General features: G+C 39.0%; 1 protein-coding gene across 4 annotated transcripts in view; it reads left to right on the top strand.

The window, feature by feature from the left end:
- The window catches only part of map4k1 (mitogen-activated protein kinase kinase kinase kinase 1), a 34,353-nt gene that overhangs the window by 11,543 nt on the left and 2,810 nt on the right, over nt 1–20,000 (top strand). For 2 of the 4 annotated variants that reach the window (XM_083549071.1, XM_083549070.1), the window contains exons 2-29: nt 1,153–1,210; nt 1,529–1,619; nt 2,584–2,648; nt 3,137–3,192; nt 3,412–3,459; nt 4,203–4,245; nt 4,340–4,412; nt 5,033–5,164; nt 5,348–5,410; nt 5,836–5,917; nt 7,129–7,245; nt 7,420–7,495; nt 8,197–8,255; nt 8,367–8,431; nt 8,536–8,580; nt 9,218–9,238; nt 9,327–9,372; nt 9,476–9,638; nt 9,858–9,955; nt 10,508–10,540; nt 10,632–10,710; nt 11,486–11,562; nt 11,925–11,985; nt 13,256–13,355; nt 16,931–16,989; nt 17,803–17,906; nt 18,994–19,171; nt 19,784–19,852. In XM_083549071.1, the coding sequence (XP_083405197.1) occupies nt 1,153–1,210; nt 1,529–1,619; nt 2,584–2,648; nt 3,137–3,192; nt 3,412–3,459; nt 4,203–4,245; nt 4,340–4,412; nt 5,033–5,164; nt 5,348–5,410; nt 5,836–5,917; nt 7,129–7,245; nt 7,420–7,495; nt 8,197–8,255; nt 8,367–8,431; nt 8,536–8,580; nt 9,218–9,238; nt 9,327–9,372; nt 9,476–9,638; nt 9,858–9,955; nt 10,508–10,540; nt 10,632–10,710; nt 11,486–11,562; nt 11,925–11,985; nt 13,256–13,355; nt 16,931–16,989; nt 17,803–17,906; nt 18,994–19,171; nt 19,784–19,852 (2,161 nt within the window). Of the gene's footprint in view, nt 1–1,152; nt 1,211–1,528; nt 1,620–2,583; nt 2,649–3,136; nt 3,193–3,411; nt 3,460–4,202; nt 4,246–4,339; nt 4,413–5,032; nt 5,165–5,347; nt 5,411–5,835; nt 5,918–7,128; nt 7,246–7,419; nt 7,496–8,196; nt 8,256–8,366; nt 8,432–8,535; nt 8,581–9,217; nt 9,239–9,326; nt 9,373–9,475; nt 9,639–9,857; nt 9,956–10,507; nt 10,541–10,631; nt 10,711–11,485; nt 11,563–11,924; nt 11,986–13,255; nt 13,356–16,930; nt 16,990–17,802; nt 17,907–18,993; nt 19,172–19,783; nt 19,853–19,999 lie in introns of all 4 variants that reach the window. The other 2 variants (XM_083549073.1, XM_083549072.1) reach the window with 2 other exon arrangements.

The raw sequence follows: 20,000 nt of genomic DNA, 5'->3' as shown, positions 1-20,000 counted from the left end.
CCACTGTCTCACTGTTCCCTCTTGTTTGTTCGAAAAGTCACGGTTTGTTTGTTTTGTAGGCCATTGTCATCTCTGTAGCTATTTTTAAGTCATGGTTAACCCCCAGATTTCTCCGTCCTCGTCCCGCGGCTCGACTACTTCACTTTCCACTCTTAAAGTCAACAACTATTTTTAACTTGCAACACAGTGGGTGTACACGGGGTCCTTCTACAGTACCCTTTAGTTGTGCTGATGCTAAAAAAAGCAATTACGGATACTCTTTGGCATTCCGTGAATACGTTTCGAAATCTTCTCAGTGTGATAAAATTTGGCAACGGAAATGTCAGTTGTGCTTATGTTCTGGAGATGACATAAGTATCATAAATATCAGAGTGATCAGATTGTCTAAAACGCAGACAAAAGAGAACATTTTTGTCATGTTAGTAAAGTCCCTTGACTTTCACAACACATGAAACGCCATCATACACTAAACAAAAACGGCGTCAATTTACGGCCCAAATCATGACACTGGGGTAAAAGTAAATAATCATTCTTGTCTAAGAATCAAAATCATCCCCAATATCCTCTAAAGGGCATTCAAAACCAGGACTTACCAGGACTAAACACACAAAAACTTGTATCATGCAAAGAAACAAGATTAGGTTTATGATATTGACTCAAATTTGTGTTTTTGTGCACAGTTGCTAGAAACCTTGGAAGTATACACTCTTAGTATAAGCAGGCTAATGACAAGAACAAGCTATAGTATAGTAATGAAGTCATTAGTAATGACTTTGTAAAGACACTGTGAAAGTGGAAATGAGATAAAACCACCAGATTTACCTCAAATGTTCTGGTAAATTGCTAACAAAAGACTAGCAATTGTAGGAAGCAGGTATGCTAGCAATTATGTTGTAAAGATAATGTAAAAGCGCAGTGACATTGGAAACTAGATAAAAGCACCACAAATCATTTATTTTTTTACCTCAGATGTGTTCGGTAAATTGCGAATTAAGACATATATGTCATGTTATACTTAGCATCAGCTAAATCTGGACTGTGTAAACAACCTTTACTTCTGATCTGCCCTCGTGGAAGATGAGTAATGCCAGACTCATCTAAAAACACACAAGCTAATTATGACTATGTATCTGTATTTGTGTGCGTCCTCAGGCCCGGAATAAGCAGACAGGAGAACTGGCTGCTATAAAAATCATCAAGATGGAACCCGGTAAGGGAATTTTCTTTGTAAGAACTAGTATGGAAATTACATTAAACAGTGACTCAAATGGTCACTGTAAAAGTATGTACAGTCACTAGTGATTTGAATAAAAGAATGCACCAAAAGATATTTTGAAAGCTTGAACATTTTCCCAAGACGAAATACTGTACATTTAATCAAAGTGATGATATATAAGACAAGACCATTATGAGATACTGGGTGGAATCAGGTGAGTTATATGGAAATATTCAGTATAGTTCTAATTCTAGAGATACAATGACTCTTGCCATCTTGTTGATTAGTTCTTATTTTCCTTTTCTTACTCAGAGGACGATTTCTCGGTCATCCAACAGGAAATCGTGATGGTGAAGAGCTGTAAGCACAGCAACATTGTGGCCTACTATGGCAGCTACATCAGGTCAGAGACAGAATGAAGCAAACATTGTATAACCATATACGGATTCTTGTATCATTGTGAAGTGTAGGAACCGAGAAAACAAGTTTTTTTCAGAGAAGAGTATTTTTCATGTCCTTATTATCAGGAGAAGTCATATTACAAGGGGGCATATAGGAAACTTTCATTTTCATTAAACAGTTTATCAGGGTCAGAGTCAGGAACCTTTCTTTGATGGACAGGGTATACAGGGTATATACAGGGTATGAGCCTGGAATACACCCTTGAATGGGGAGTCAGTGTATTTCAGGGGACCAGGCACACATTTGCACCTAGAGGCAATTTAGCATAGCCAGTCCACTTAGCAGGATGTTTAGAGAACCCAAAGAAAAAATCCACATGGACACATGGATGATGTATGATGCCCCAGACAGAGCATAACACAAGCTCAGGTTGAAGCAGTGGACTTTGGATCTGTAAGGTGGCACTGGTACATGGTGAGGAATAAAACCGAATATGTTGGTCAGAAAATGTTGTAGACAGGTAGAAACATTTATGATTCCCACCCATTGAATCAAAAAATCTTGACCAACCCAATTGAATATCATTGTTCTTGGGTCAAGAATGTTTGCAAGAGCGGCTAGTGTCCGGTCAAGAGCGTTTATGGGCATAGGTAGATCTGGTCAAGAGTGAAGAAGAGTGTGGAATTGGTCAGGAGTGTTTCTGGGAGAGGGTGGGATTGGTTAAGAATGTTTGCAGGAGGCTGTGGGATTGGACAAGAGGGTTTGAAAGACTGAATGGAATTTGTCAAGAGTGTTTTAAAAAGTATTGGGGGGTTTATGATTAATCAAAAATGTTTATTAGACTGAATGAGGTTGTTGAAGTGGTCATGGTAATAAGTCTGGGAGTATGTAGGATGGGTTAGAAGTCCTGTAGATAAAAGCATTAAATGTACAGACAGATTCATTTGTATTTGTGTCTGTTGAAGGTCAAATAAACTCTGGATTTGTATGGAGTACTGTGGCGGTGGCTCCTTACAAGATATCTACCACGGTAGGGAAATGTATTTTCTCTCAGTTTTCATCGTCTTCCCTTTACTCTGAATTATTTAGTTTAATGCTGACCTCTATGGTAAGGGTTGTATCATTACTTTTCATTGGGCTTTTTTTTGAGGTCACAGATTAAAAAGTATATTATTATTATTATTTATATTATTGATTCATCTTTTTTTTCCCAGTTTGTTAAGTCATTAGATTACTTTTCTAAATGAATTAACTTTTAAATTCTAAAAAAAGTGGATAAGTTCATTTTGCTCATATTTGTCACTTGTGGTTTGTCTACTAACCTCTTCCACCCCCACATGACAGATAATGTCATTACTAAATACAAACTCTGACCTACTTCTGCAAACAAATTTATTTTTGTTTATAATACAATTTTAAAGCTGGACTTGTAGCAGTACTGTCAATCTTCACATTTGTTCTTTCTATTCCATTACTCACCCCTTGTTTTTATCTCTTTTTTCCCCCTTTCTTTTACAGTAACCGGGCCTCTTTCAGAGCCACAGATTGCATACGTGTGTCGCGAGATGCTACAGGTGATCCTACAAATGCATAATTTGTCTCTCAGTGTGTGCCTTTTCAGGAAAAAGAAATAAACAGAAATACTTTTGAGTTAAATAGTAAAATTTTTGGCTGTCTAACCAGATTATTATTTTTTTTGTTTGTGTTTATATGTTTCGAATTTATGGGTCACATAAATCGCATGGAAATCAAACTGACTGAAACTCTGAAAATACTAACCTCTTTCTGGACAGGGTTTAGATTACCTGCATGGCCAGAAGAAGATACATAGAGACATCAAGGTACAGGCTGAATATTGAAATATTTTTCTGAATTCTGTGCTAAAACTTCAAATAGTATGTCTCCTAACACTAGTACTAAAATTAGTCATAGTAACTAATACAAATGAGATTAGTGAAAGTACTACTGCTACTACTATTACTACTAATAATACTTTTACTACAACTGAAACTATGAATTATCCTGCTAAAAATTACTACCATAACTACAAATTCTTGCTGTTGTTGCTCCTAACCTTATTACTAATAATACTTTTACTGCTAGTAATACAAATTTTAGGACTGAAAATACAAATTCTAATGACTAAAATCATTTTTACAGTCTATGCAAAGAGACAGTTTACAGTGTAAATCTGACTTTAGATAGAAATTAGATTATATAAGTAGTACTTATATGCTAGCATACTAATAGTAATGCTACTATTGCTACTTATAATATTATTACTAACACCATAATTTATAATTAAAATAACATATCATTTCTAACTGCTATTACTTCACCAAAAAAATATTAATGCTATTGCTAATATTACTAATATTGGTGCTCCTAATGCTACTAGTCCTACTGCCAAAAATACAAATACTTACACTAGTACAAATGCTTATACTAAAATCAAATATATCATGCATGTTTGGACTCATTTTTAGAAGTGAAAAACACCTAAAATGTGTGGAATTTTAAGACTCTTAACAAGACCAGCAATACATGTTTTTTTTCCAAAATTTTCATTTTGCTTTTCTTTAAGGGTGCCAATATTCTCCTAAACGACCATGGCGAAGTGAAATTAGGTCAGTCATCAAGTGTTCACTGAGTTGTAATAAGATTTCCAACAGCAAACTTAAAACAGCTAACTTAAAAAAGTTTTTTATGTTGGCACTTAAGCGGATTTCGGAATCTCGGCGCAGATCACAGCGACGTTCGCACGCCGAATGTCCTTCATAGGGACTCCATATTGGTAAGAGGACGTTAAGAAGTAATGTTGATTTTATTGATGTTTATATTTTCCTATTAGTGTTGCCTAAAATTTACTGGGAAAAAAGAACGTTTGTTTGGTTCCAATTTTAAATTCATTATGGACAAATATATGGACAAATGTTTGTGGAGACCTGATTTTTAAAATTCTTTAAGATTTAAGTTTCTCTTTGAAGATTTCCCACTTGCTGTTAAAATAACCCCCACTCTTCTGGGAAGATGATACTCCACTTGATTGTGGAGTATGCTTGTGGTGATCAGGTACTGATTTAGCCCAATAGGGTTGAAGTAGGGTTGAGTTCTATAACATACCTATGTCATTCTGGAATAAGTTTGGGTCTCCTAGTTCAAGTGAAGAGAAAAATTTGGGAATGCTCATGCATCCAAAGATGTCCACATTTTGACAGAAGAAGCACATATGTCTGGAAAAGTCAGGTGTCCCAATACTTCTGTCAGACAATAGTGTTAGTATTTCATGTGGCGTTTTTTATTCGAGTACGATGAATTACAGAAGGGCAAATAAACCTCACAGAGCACATCTTATGTGAAAGATTTGTTTATACGTGTTTGTGTGTGTGTGTTTCGTGATGATTGCTCGTGCAGGATGGCACCTGAAGTGGCGGCGGTGGAGATTAAAGGTGGTTATAATGAGTTATGTGACATTTGGTCCGTTGGAATCACAGCCATCGAACTTGCCGAGCTTCAGCCACCGCTGTTTGATGTTCATCCTCTCAGGTGATTGCTGAAAGATGGAGAAAGATGCACACACACACACACACACACACACACACACACACACACACACACACACACACACACACACACAACACACACACACACACACACACACACACACACACACATGCGATTTTTTTATTTTATACAGTATAATTACTTTATTATTGTGTTGTGTTTCAGAGTTCTCTTTCTCATGTCTAAGAGTGGATACCAACCTCCCAAACTCAAAGAAAAGGCTAAGTGGTGTGTGCTTGTGTGTGTGTGTGTGTGTGTGTGTGTGTGTGTGTGTGTGTGTGTGTGTGTGTGTGTGTGTGTTTATTGTACCATCCTATACTAAAGCTTATGATGAAACACTGTAATCTATGTGTATATCATTTGTGTGTGTGTGTTATGCTCACCTTTACTGGTTTTGCTGGTGATTAAACACTGTGTAATGTATATGTAATGTGTGAGTGTGTGTTTGTGTGTGTACTTGTATTGTCCTTTTTATTGTACTTTCCTGTACCAGTACTAATGAGGACCTTACTGTTTCTGCTGATGATGTGTATACTTGTATTGTACTGTCTTGTACTGGTGCTAATGAGGACTTTACTGGTTCTCCTTAAGATTAAACACTGTGTAATATATGTGTAATGTGTGTGTGTGTTTTTTGTGTGCACGTGTGCCAGGTCACCTATGTTTTATAACTTCGTAAAGTCAATGCTAATCAGAAACCCAAAGAAAAGGCCGACTGCCAAGAAGATGCTCATGGTATGTACTACTACTTAAACTAGTACTTCTACTGCAGTAGCTGCATTATTAGTAATAATACTAATGATTTTACTTCTGCTAAAACTACTACTGCTGATTCTGACCCTGCTAATAATGATCACATTAGCAATTGCTACTCTTATACTACTTCTAATACTGTGAATAATATGAGTGGTAATAAGACTAATGCTTCTACTACTATTAATACCACTAAAACTACTATTTCTACTCTTACTACAACTGATGCTACTAACACAACTTCCACCATTGCAACTAGAAGCTACTACTATCACTACTACTAAAAATACTAGCTAACTACTAGTACCAATTCCACTGTTATTACTAGTACTACTACTAAAATACTAAAACTAATACTTTTATTACTGCGGCTAACACTAGTATTACTATTAACGTTAGTAATACTACTTCTACTACCGTTCCTATTTGTATTATTACTAATAGTATACAGAAAATATTAATACTACCACTACTATTTCTGCGACTAAAACTACTAATACTATTTTTTTACTATAACTACAACTGATACTAACACAACTACTACTGATACTTCTAGTATTACTACTATCAATGCTACACAAACTACCACTGTTATTACTAGTACTACCACCAAAATACTAAACTTGATACTATTATTACTGCTATTAACACTATTATTTACAAGTACAGTTAGTACTTCTACTGCTGCAACTACTAACCTTAATACCTCTTATTTTACTACTATTACTACTACAACTATACACAAAAAATTAGTACTACTGCTACTACTATTACTGCAATTAAAACTAGTAACACTACTGCTCCTAATGCTACTAACAGCACTACCACCAATGTCATTACTAGTATTACTAATAATAAAATACTAATATTACTCGTACTACTTCTAACACTAATATTTCTAGTATGCTAATACTACTACTGATGCTAGGATCATGGCTACTAAAACTCCTAACACTATTGCTATTGTTAAGATTAGTAATACTTCTGTACTAGTACTAGCACTAATGCTATTGCTTCTAGTACTTCTAGTACTTTCAATTCCGCTACAACTACTACTACAATTAATGAGTATTACTGCTATAAAGCGACTTATATTAATACTATCATTACTACTAATACTAATACTAATTCTACTATTAATATTAATCATAATGATATTCTTCTTCTTACTTGTCTCTCTCACTCTCTTATAGCACTTGTTCGTGACTCAGCCGAGTTTGACGCGAGACTTAACCCTTGAACTGCTGGATAAACTCCGACATCCTGAGAAACTTAAAGAGTGCTTACATCCAGATGAAGATGACATAGAGGTACACACACACACACACACACACACACACACACACACACGTAAAAACATATATATACATATAACATATATTAATAAATGTGTGTGTGTGTGTGTGTGTGTGTGTGTGTGTGTGTGTGTTTGTGTGTGTGTGTGTGTGTGCGTGTGTGTGTGTGCTGATGTTCTCTATATACAGGTGCCAAATTCTCTGAGACGGATTCACTCCATCAACCGACACAATCGGGCCGAGAGGACAAACTCAGACATCAGTGGTAAGAAGCTGTCATTCTTCTGTCTGTCTGTCTGTCTGTCTGTCTGTCTGTCTGTCTGTCTGTCTGTCTGTCTGTCTGTCTCTTTATTCTGTATGTCTGTGTGTGTTCTCTCTTCATTCTCTGTCAACTTTCCTTCTGCCTCTCTCCCATTCTCTCTTCTGTCTGTGTTTTTTTTGTCTCTCTATATGTCTGTCTCATTCTTTTGTCTATCTGTCTGTCTCTCTTCAGTCTGTCTCCTTTTTTTTTCTATCTCTCTGTTTTTGTCTCTTTTTTCTTTTCTCTTCTGTTTATCTTTCTGTCTTTGTGTCTGTTTGTCTTTCTTCTTTTCCTCTGTCTGGCTTTGTCTTTTTTGTTTATGTGTCTGTCTGTCTGTCTGTCTGTCTGTCTGTCTGTCTGTCTGTCTGTCTGTCTGTCTGTCTGTCTGTCTGTCTGTCTGTCTGTCTGTCTGTCTGTCTCTTTTCTGTCTGTCTCTGCCTTATTCTTATACTTTGTCTCTTTTCTGTCTCTCTTCTGCCTGTCTGTTTTTTGTCTGTATCTCTTCTGTCTGTCTATGTGTCTCTCCTTCTCTTTTGTTTTTTGGTCTGCCTCTTAATTGCAATCTGTCAATCTCTCTGTGTTCTCTCTTTCATTCTCTTTGTCTGTCTCTTTGTATCTGTTTTTCTCTCTCTCTCTTTTTCTGACAAACATATTTCCTGTTTCAGTGAACCAAATATACACACAGAGACCAGTGAATCGTAAAGAAGAATCACCAGATACCACAGTAAGTGTGTGTGTGTTTGTGTGTGTGTGTGTGTGTGTGTGTGTGTGTGTGTGTGTGTGTGTGTGTGTGTGTAAGTAATGATTGCATGCATGAATAATTTATTTGTGGTAGTTACAGGCCTCAGTGGGATGTCAGTGGTTGGGTTCTCCACAAGCACACCTCAAAAGTCCGACCAGGTAAAAGTTTCTGTCTTCTGATCTTCTATATGATATAAAATGCTGGATGACGGTTTTTTTTCGTTCCGCAAAATTTGAACATGTGGACTTGTTGTGTTTGACAGAGGGGACAGCACAGACACCGACGACGACTACGACGACGTGGAAATGTACGAATTTTCACCTCAAGTTTGCTTAAGTGCTCACGCTGGCAGATCATTTCCATTTTGGTTTGCATTTTTTTTAAAGCTATGTTACAGTATGAGGCCTAAAGTATTGGGACACCCACCTTTTGTTCGATTTAAGACTTTTTTAAGACCCAGCGGAAACCCTGTTTACAGCAATATCTGGTTCTTGCCCGGACTGTTACCTACAAAATTGGCACACAATTGTATAGAAAGCCATTGGATGCAGTAGCATGAAGTTGTCACTGTTCACGCATCACAATGCTTCTGTGCCTAAAGCCAGCTTCATGAAGATGCTTTCCATTGTTTAGAGTGGAAAACCACCCCAGACTTTACGAGCACCATTGTAGCCGAATGAAATCTCCACAATTCTCCACAAAATCTCCACAAGATCTAGTGGAACATCTTCCGAGAAGAGAGGAGCTTATTATAACAGCAAATAGGGACTAAATATAAATTAAAATGTTCAGAAGAGCACAGTCACTCAGTCAGGTGTCCACATTATTTTTGGCCCTGTAATGTAACACCAGCAATTTCTCGGCTTCGCATTTGTATTTATTTTTGCGATGCAGTTCCTGGGTTAATGGTTAATGGAAATGTGTTTTTGTGTGTCCTCCAACAGTCCTTTTAATCAGTGCAGCAGGTATGTCCACGATACACACACACACACACACACACACACACACACAAAATACAATGAAATGAACTTATAGTTTTTATTCCGTGTCCAGTAATACCTTCCCAGCTGATGATGTTCCTCCTCCACTTCCTCCGAAGGTATGTTTTTATTCAGTTAAAATGACATTAAGTGTATTTAACACTATATAAAAACTTAACCTGTGTGTGTGTGTGTGTGTGTGTGTGTGTGTGTGTGTCTCAGCCGAAGATACGCAGCAGTTCTGAAGAAAGCATGACAGCAGAGGATGAACGAGCGAAAGTTCAGAGTCTCTACATTCCGTCTCCGCTACTGAGAACCAGCAGTGGGACACACACACGCAGCCATCCCACGCCACGGCCACGCTCAGTCCGGAACGTCAACTCAGGTGATCAACCACACACACACACACACACACACACACACACACACACACACACACACACACACACACATATATCTCAATCACACATATTCACTCCCATAATGGCATACAGGCCAAAATAAGTAAAATAATTTTGACTATGTGTGTGTGTGTGTGTGTGTGTGTGTGTGTGTGTGTGTGTGTGTGTGTGTGTGTGTGTGTGTGTGTGTTGTTTTTTCCCAGACCCTTCCACATTTTCCAGCTTTAGGACAGACATCTCACCTGACCAGCCTCCTGTATTACCACCGAAATCAGACAGGAGGCGCCGACAGCCTGTCAAGGTACCTTTAAAATGCAATTCCTTCTTTTTGTCCTGTAGCCATGCCCGCTTTTCCACCACAGTGACCTTGAAAGAGGTGAGGAAGATAGGTAGGTATGTAGGAAGGATATATAGGTAGGAAGCAGGAAGAGCTTCCACTCCAACCCATGGAAATCATATCTTCATGGAGCTGGGTTTGTCCATGGGGGCATTGTCAACAGGTTTGGTTCTTCTAGTTCAAGTAAAAAGAAAAATTCTATATAATTGTTTCCTTCTAATTTTGTGGTAACAGAACCACATATAACTGGAAAATTCAGGTGTCCCAATACTTTTCTCCATATAGTGTATAGTTTAGCTCTATATTTCTGCTTCAGAAAAAAAGAATGATTTTTAACCCAAAAACATAACTGTAATTGAAAATTGGAGCGTAATTGAATTAAGCTCCGCCCACACGCCCCAGTAAAAATACGCTACTGGTTACTAAAAGTACACCATGAATCAGTATAATTGGAGCATTAGCATTGTGTTTATGTGTATAGTTAAATGCATGAGAACGAATTGTGTGTTTTTGCAGGAGCCGCCTGATCTGGTTCAGAGGAAACTTCCGGTATGGAAAATAAAATCAATGAACCTTCTCACAAATACAGATGCATGTGACCACAACCTCAACTCAACGTTCTTGTTCTTCTTGGTTGTAGTTGTTCTTCAAAAAGGTTTTCAACGGCTGCCCATTGAAAATCAACTGCTCTACGACTTGGGATCATCCCACCACCAAAGGTAAAGGAGGAGAAGTGCATTCAAGTGACATGGTTAGCTGTCAAAATGTTATGTGTTACATTTTCACGTTGTTCGACCGTCTGTGTGTGTCTACCGTTCTTTTTATTCCAAGTGGTAAAATGTGTGTATTTAATTATCATATTTAATTATCACTGTAACAGGAACTAACCCCAAAACGGGGTCCTCAAAAATAAACGTAGCTACAAATGGATAAAAGTTATGACGTATCTTTCTTTAATCAAGAAAAACAATAAACATGTATTGCTTTATAGGTAATATTATTTATTCTAATTGTATATTTTTATTTATACACCATATGGACAAACTTTTGTGGACACCTGAGATTATGTGGTTTTTTGAGTTCCACATTGTGTCCCCATAACCTTCGTTCATCTAACAAGATGTTCCACTAGAATTTATGGAGATTTCTGAGATTTCATTCAGCCACAAGTGGTGTAAGTAAAGTCAGGTACTGATGTAGGTAAAGTAAGGAGGTTTGGCGTGCACTCAGTGTTCACATTCATCCCAAACGTGTTCATTAAGGTTGAGGTCAGGGGTCTACAGCCCACCAATCAAGCTTTTCCACACATTTTCAACCCATGTAAAGCATGTCTTCATTGAGCTGGCTGAAACAGATTTGGGTTCAAGTGAAGGAACTGTTTCATGCTAGTGCATTAAAAGATGTCGTACCTCCAACTTTGTGGTAACAGTTTGACAAAGAAGCACATATTGTTAGAAAAAATGTGTCCTAATACTTTCCTCTCTCTTCTCTCAGACCACCATCTGATCCTGGGAGCCGACGAAGGGATCTTCACGCTAAATCTGAACAGCTCGGAAGCCACACTCGAGCTGGTGAGCCCTAACACACACTACGCATCATTAGCATAAGAAATAAAAATTTACAACCTAAACCTTTAATATTCTTTTTAAAAAGTGGTCTTTAGAATCTTAAGTGTGATCCTTGACTTGCAGCACTAAAGCTAGCATCTAGCACTAATAACATTGACTCGAGAGTCATGCTAACTGTGTAACGTCAGATTGTTTGGCTAACTGTAGCATAGCAAAAGAAGCGACCATTTTAAAGCCAGATTTGATTCACAGTGTTAATTATGAGCTCAAAAAACCTATTCATAATCTATCATTCGTTCATTTGTTCAATTTATCGTTTGTTTCATTCGTTCCTAATGTGCTCATTTATGTCTTTTTTTGCCAAGCTTAATCCAGGGAAGTGCACGTGGGTGTACACCATCAGCAACGTCCTCATGTCCATATCAGGTAAGACAGTGAAAATGTCAGGAAACAGAAAAAGGAATAATATACAAAAAAAAATAAGCTTGTAATATCGGATTCTGGTATTCTCATGCGTCCAGAAGCGAAAATTATTGGTTAAATGGCTTGCCCATGGGTGGGTCATGTGACTTTAATATGAAGTGTTAAAAAATGATCTCAAAGTATGAATGTTATGTGGAAAGAATTTCAAGAAGAGCAAATATTCATGAAGGTAGATTATTTTGATTCGATTAGTGATCTAAAGGTTTAGAAGTTGAAGTAGTGAGCTGAAGGTTGCAGATGTTGGACTTGGTGGGAAATCCCTTCACCACCAGGCTGCCACAAAGCTAGGCCCTTAAACCTCAACTGCTCAGTTGTACAAATGATAAAAGAGGTGGTATCACCTTCAAAATAGTCCCCTTTGCACAGCAATAGAGCGTTCCCAGCGTTCCTGCTTCTTCTGGAACGCGTCCTTCTTTTTAAAGGGTGTCAAGCACCTCCTGCGATTTGCCCCGGATCTCAACAGTGGTGTCATAACTGCGACATTTGAGCTACATTTTTATCTCCGAGAAGAGGGCGAGGTCCTCAGGAGCCAAATCTGGCGAGTAGTGTGGTAGATCAGTGGTTAAGGCATTGGGCTTTGGCTCAGAAGATCACAGGTTCAAATCCTGTCACTGCTGGGCCCTTGAGCAAAAGCCCTAAAAAAAACCCTCCCCTGCTCAGTTGTAAGTCACTCTGGATAAGGGCGTCTGCCAAATGCCGTAAATGTAGTGTGGGTGCAGAAGTAAGAACTATTTTTTTTTAGTAGATTCACTGTTCAGTTCATTTTTATTCTATGATCAAACTCTTGATGTCACCCAAATGAGGATGGGTTCCGCTTTTGAGTCTGGTTCCTCTCATGGTTTCTTCCTAATAACATCGAAGTTAGTTTTTCCTTGCCACAGTCACAGGGATAAATGCACACCATTCACCATGACTGTTGATTTCTGTAAAGCTGCTTTGAGACAATGTCTGTTGTGAAAAGCACTATAGAAATAAACTTGACTTGACTTGACTTGATTTTTAGTTTCATGCTGTAACACTCTAAAATATGTGACAGGTCATAGGGGGGTAAATACTTTTGCAAAGCAGTGACACTCACTATTTTAAGGTGTCATTTTGCCGAATAGCACACAGGGAGGCTTGGAATGATTAAACAATTGTGTATGTGTGTGTGTGTGTGTGTGTGTGTGTGTGTGTGTGTGTGTGTGTGTGTGTGTGTGTGTGTGTGTCTCAGGAAAGTCCTCCCAGCTCCATTCTCACTCGCTGAAGGAAATGTACGAGCAGGCTAGAAAAGAGCATCGTGTGGCACTGCCAACTCACAGATTGATACCCAGGTGACCACACACACACGTCTCATATTTTCTTGTAAGTGTTACATGCACGTGCGGGAATTGAGCTGTGTGTATAACACTGGTAGCCTAGTACTAACATTGTTGCGTAAAGCACACACACACACACACACACACACACACACACACGTACCCACACAAATTAGCATTAGCAGCATTACTACAGTTTGGCGTAACCCACACAACTGGAAGCCACCCCGTCTCGGCTGTGCCGTAACCGAAACCCAGACGTTGATGTGACCTACTTGATAATGCCATGATTCCTCCTTGCAAGTGCAATTAGCAAACACACACAGGCTCACAAACATTAACACACACCTACACATAACCACACACATGCAACTATACGCACTAAGAAACACAGAACTTCTCTTCTTCTTCTTTCGGCTGCTCCCATTAGGGGTCGCCACAGCGGATCATCCGTCTCCATACCACCCTGTCCTCTATATCTGCCTCTTTTACACCAACTACCTGCATGTCTTCCCTCACCACATCCATGAACCTCCTCCTTGGCCTTTCTCTTTTCCTCCTACCTGGTGGCTCCATCTTCAGCATTTTTCTACCAATATAATTCATGTCCCTTCTCTGCACATGTCCAAACCATCTCAATCTCGCCTCCCTCACATTGTCACCAAAACATCCTACATGTGCTGTCCCTCTAATAAACTCATTTCTAATCTTGTCCATCCTCGTCACTCCCAACGAAAACCTCAACATCTTCAGCTCTGCTACCTCCAGCTCCACCTCCTGTCTTTTACTCAATGCCACTGTCTCTAATCCATACAACATCGCAGGTCTCACCACAGTCCTATAAACTTTCCATTTCATTCTTGCAGATACTCTTCTATCACAAATCACTCCTGTCACTCTTCTCCACCCACTCCACCCTGCCTGCACTCTTTTCTTTACTTCCATAACACACTCTCCATTACTTTGCACTGTTGACCCCAGGTACCTGAACTCCTCCACCTTCTTCACCTCTTCTCCCTGCAACCGCATCACTCCACTGCCCTCCCTCTCATTCACACACATGTACTCTGTCTTACTCCTACTGACTTTCATTCCCCTTCTCTCCAGCGCATATCTCCACCTCTCCAGGCTCTTCTCAACCTGCTCTCTACTCTCACCACAAATCACAATATCATCTGCAAACATCATAGTCCAGGGAGACTCCTGTCTGACCTCGTCCGTCAACCTGTCCATCACCACTGCAAACAGGAAAGGGCTCAGGGCCGATCCTTGATGCAGTCCAACCTTCACCCTGAACCAGTCTGTCGTACCTACTGCACACTTTACTGCCGTCACACTGTCCTCATACATGTCCTGCACCACCCTCACATACTTCTCTGACACACCTGACTTCCTCATACAATACCACAACTCCTCTCTCCACCCTGTCGTACGCTTTCTCTAAATCCACAAATACACAATGCAGCTCCTTCTGTCCTTCTCTATACTTCTCCATCAACATCCTCAAAGCAAATAAGGCATCTGTGGTGCTCTTCCTCGGCACGAAACCATACTGTTGCTCACAGATGGTCACCTCTTCTCTCAGCCTGGCTTCCACTACTCTTTCCCATAACTTCATGGTGTGACTGATCAACTTAATTCCCCTGTAGTTACTGCAGGTCTGCACATCTCCCTTATGCTTAAAGATCGGTACCAGCACACTCCTTCTCAGGCATCCTCTCCCCTTCCAGAATCCTGTTAAACAATCTGGTTAAAAACTCCACTGCCATCTCTCCTAAACATCTCCACGCTTCTACCGGTATGTCATCTGGTCCAACCGACTTTCCATTCTTCATCCTCTTAATCGCTGCTCTCACTTCCTCCTTACTAATCCTATCTACATCCTGCTTCACCAACTCCACATCCTCCAACCTTCTCTCTCTCTGATTTTCCTCATTCATCAGCTGCTCAAAATACTCCCTCCATCTTCTCAACACACTCTCCTCACTAGTCAACACATTTCCCTCTCCATCCTTTATTGCTCTAACTTGCAGTACATCCTTCCCAGCTCGGTCCCTCTGCTTGGCCAATTGGTATAAATCCTTTTCTCCTTCCTTAGTGTCCAACCTCTTATACAGTTCCTCATATGCCTTTTCCTTGGCTTTCGCCACATCCCTTTTAACCTGCTGCCGCATCTCCTTGTACTCCTGCCTACTTTTCTCATCACTCTGTCGATCCCACTTCTGTTTTGCCAATCTCTTTCCCCTAATGCTCTCCTGCACTTCCTCATTCCACCACCACGTCTCCTTGTCTTGCTTTCTATTTCCAGATGTCACACCAAGTACTTTTCTAGCTGCCTCCCTCATCACTCCTGCAGTAGTTGCCCAATCATCCGGCACCTCTTCACCACCACCAACCCCCTGTCTGACCTCTTCCCTGAACCTCACACCACACTCTTCCTCCTTCAGTTTCCACCATCTTATTCTTCTTTCAAACCTTACTCTCCTCCTCCTCTTCTTCGCCTCCAAAACCATTCTACAGATCACCATCCGATGCTGTCTAGCTACACTGTCCCCCACCAACACCTTACAGTCTCCAATCTCCTTCAGGTTGCATCTCCTACACAGAACATAATCCACCTGTGTGCACCTTCCTCCACTCTTATACGTCACCCTATGATCCTCCTTCTTCTTAAAATACGTGTTCACCACTGCCATTTCCATCCTTTTAGCAAAATCTACCACCATCTGCCCTTCCACATTCCTCTCCTTAAAACCATACCTACCCATCACCACCTCATCACCTCTGTTCCCTTCACCTACATGCCCATTAAAGTCTGCCCCAATCACCAATCGTTCTTTCCTAGGTACACCATCTACCACTTCATCTAATTCACTCCAGAATCTTTCTTTCTCCTCCATCTCACAGCCAACTTGTGGAGCATAGGCACTGATGACATTTATCATCATCCCTTCAACTTCCACCTTCACGATCATCACCCTATCAGAAACTCTCTTCACCTCCACTACACTCTTACTGTACGCTTCCTTCAGAATCACCCCTACACCATTTCTCTTCCCATCCACACCATGATAAAACAGTTTAAACCCACCTCCAATGTTCCTGGCCTTACTCCCTTTCCACTTGGTCTCCTGAACACACAACACATCTATCTTTCTCCTCTCCATCATATCAGCTATCTCTCTCCCTTTACCCGTCATAGTACCAACATTTAAAGTACCAACCCGAACCTCTACTCTCCTACACTGCTCCTTTTCCTGCCGTCTCTGTAGACGCCTTCCTCCTCTCCTTCTCCTCCTTCGGCCAACAGTAGCCCAATTTCCACCGGTACCCTGTCGGCTAACGATACCTGTGGCGGTCGTTGTTAACCCGGGCCTCGACCGATCCGGTATGAAATTCTCATTTGTGATCCGCATATTTGATTTGGCACATGTTTTACGCTGGATGCCCTTCCTAACGCAACCCTCCCCATTTACCCGGGCTTGGGACCGGCACTAAGAGTACACTGGCTTGTGCCCCCCTAATGGCTGGGTTCTAAGAAACACAGAACTAATTCTGCCTTTTTTTTTTTTGTTGTTTATTCACCACAGGAAGTTCACCATCACCACAAAGATCCCAGACACCAAGGGATGCCGAGCATGCACAGTGGGTAAGCAAAAAGCTGAAAGTGCAACAAGCGTCTGGGGATAAATCCCATAAACTCAAAGTTCCATTAGTCTAAATCACACATTTTTTAATACACATTACTCAAAATCCTATATTCTTTCATTCACATCACATCCACAATGTCAAATTAAAATGATTTAAAATTTCACATTCACGAATCCACATTTCTTTAAATCCCACATTCACAAATACACATTACTCGAAATCCCATAAACTCAAATCCACATTACTCGAAATACCACATTCTCAAATTCAAATTACTCGAAATCCTATAAACTCAAATACACATTACTCTAAATACCCACATTCACAAATCCACATTACTCTAAATACCACATTCTCGAATTTACATTACTCAACATCCAATCAACTCAAATACACATTACTCTAAATCCTATAAACTCAAATACACATTACTTGAAATCCCACATTCACAAATCCACATTACTCTAAATCCTTTAAACTCAAATACACATAAATGTAAATCACACGTTCTAAAACCTACATTACTGTAAATCACACATTCTTGAATTTACATTGCTTTAAATTTTACATGTTTGAATTCACATTACTCTAAAATCTTCAAATTCACATTAGTCTGAATCTCACATACTCGAATCTATTCCAAATCCAAAATTCCTGAAATCAGGAATTTACCTATATCCCAGATTCTCAAATTTACATTACTATAAATTCTATAAAATCTAATCCACATTACTCTAAATCCCACATTCATTTTGAAAAACTGATATGTTGTGCTGTTCAAGATTATTTATTACTTTCTTTCTTTCTTTAGTTCAAAACTCTCAGCGAGGCTGTGTTTTCCTGTGCGGTGCTTTGGAGTCCAGAGTGGTTCTTCTGCAGTGGTATGAGCCCATGCAGAAGTTCATGCTCATAAAGGTGTGTGACTTTTAACAACGATAATCTCACGCCACATTCAACTCTACATTATGAACAAATCTTTCACTTGCACACCTTCAAATTCTTCAGTATACATGTTAAAGAACCGAGTACAGATACTCTACAAAAGTATATATGTTACAAAAATGCTGTTCTTTGTATACACACATTTGTCCATATAAAGTATCTGCATTCAGTTTTCGCTCTTCTAGGTAGAAAATCACAGCATTTTAAAAATAAAACACTGTTTAATAGTTATCCTCTAGCTAGCTGAAAATTGTTAGCTAGCTAACAGAAACAGATTTTTTCATACCATTGATTGACATTTCCAACATTTTATTAAAGAATGATGAAATAAGATATTGAAGTAAGTATTTCTACAATAATTTGTAACCAATATATATATATATATATATATATATATATATATATATATATATATATATATATATATATATATATATATATATATATAATATAAAAGTTATATATGAACCAGGGGGATCAATATTAGATCGCAGTTAATCGCATGATTTTCATGAGGATTAATCGCAACTGAGTCGCACATTTTTATCTGTTCTAAACCTAAATTAACTAATCAACATGGCCATGGACAAATAGGGATGCTTTATGCAAATGTATGTTTATTTTTTGTAAAACTAAACTCAAAATAGAGCATGAAGACAAAATATTCTTGTAAATGTTTTAAATTAAAAAACATTTTTAATTTAAATTTGCTATGTTTCCACACGGACGGTTTTAATTGCCGGATGTGCGCATCATGGTGGATTTTGGTGCTTGATTTGAGACTTGGCGCATCAGTAAAACAAATGTTTAGTATTTAAAGAAATATTTTTTATATTCGTGTAAAGAAATGAGGTTGTGAATAAATGTGTGTTGCATTGAAGGTTTTAATTTATCTTTTATAACTTAATTTATTTATACTTTTAATAAAAATGGTCAAACAGAAATTCGAGCTGAATTGATCGCCCGTTAATTAAATTAGTGCCATGTTAAATTATCATTCGTTAACGCGTTATTAATAAATAAATAAAGGTTATAAATAAAACCTTGTTCTTTGCTGCAGGACTTTGATTTCCCCTTGCCGTCTCCTCTGCGCGTGTTTGAGATGTTGCTGGTACCTGATCAGGAGTATCCGCTGGTGTGTATCGGGATCAGCAGGGGTGCAAATCCCATGCAACCTGTTCACCTGGAGTTCATCAACCTCAACTCCAACACGTCCTGGTTTACCAGCACCGGCACTGGTAAGCAATCGGAAGAACTCATCAGAGCTTCTTCTTCCTGTTCTTCTTTAAATTATTATTTACAATATTATATAATATAATAGGATGCATGCGCTGGAGGTTAGTAAAGTCAGGTACTGATGTAAGTGATGTGAGGAGGCCTGGGGTGCATTCAGCATTCAAATTCATCCCAATAGGGTTGAGATCAAACTTTATAGTGGGAAGATCTTCCACTCCAACCCATGTAAAGCATATCTTCATAGAGCTGGCTTTGTGCACAGGTTCATTGTCATGCTGGAACATGTTTGGCTCTCGTAGCTCAAGTGAAGAGAACATTTCATTTTAGTGCATCCAAAGACATTCATTACAATTGTGTGCCTCCAACTATGTGGAAAGTGTTTGAAAAAGAACAACATATAGCTGGAAAAGTTATTTCTCATTGACATCATTCTTTTTATGCATGTATAGTACCATTAAATGCTGCGTGATTTCGGAGAGATTCCTTACTTCCTGTATTCACTTACACCACAGCAGCTGTAAAACGTTGGTCCCTTTATATCTGCTCATTTAATGTGCACTGACTATCAGAATTATGTCCGAATTAACCACATGACCCGTGTGTGTGTTTGTTAGAGAACCGAAGCATGGACAGAGTTCAAGTGGTTCAGCTGGACTGTGACACGTTCCTTGTTCTTATTGACAGTAAGTAAACTTTTTGAATGTTTAGTGTGTATAAAGAAGGAGGGAATTTCTTCAGCCATTAGGATCATTTAGGCAATCAGATAAAAACGCTATAAATTGCTGATCAAAAGTTGTTGACATTCAGACCCTTGCTTAAATGCCTAACAGT

The sequence above is a fragment of the Silurus aristotelis genome (assembly GCF_946808225.1).
Source record: "Silurus aristotelis genome assembly, chromosome: 8".
NCBI lineage: Eukaryota > Metazoa > Chordata > Actinopteri > Siluriformes > Siluridae > Silurus > Silurus aristotelis.
This window is presented reverse-complemented; position numbering and strand designations above follow the sequence as displayed.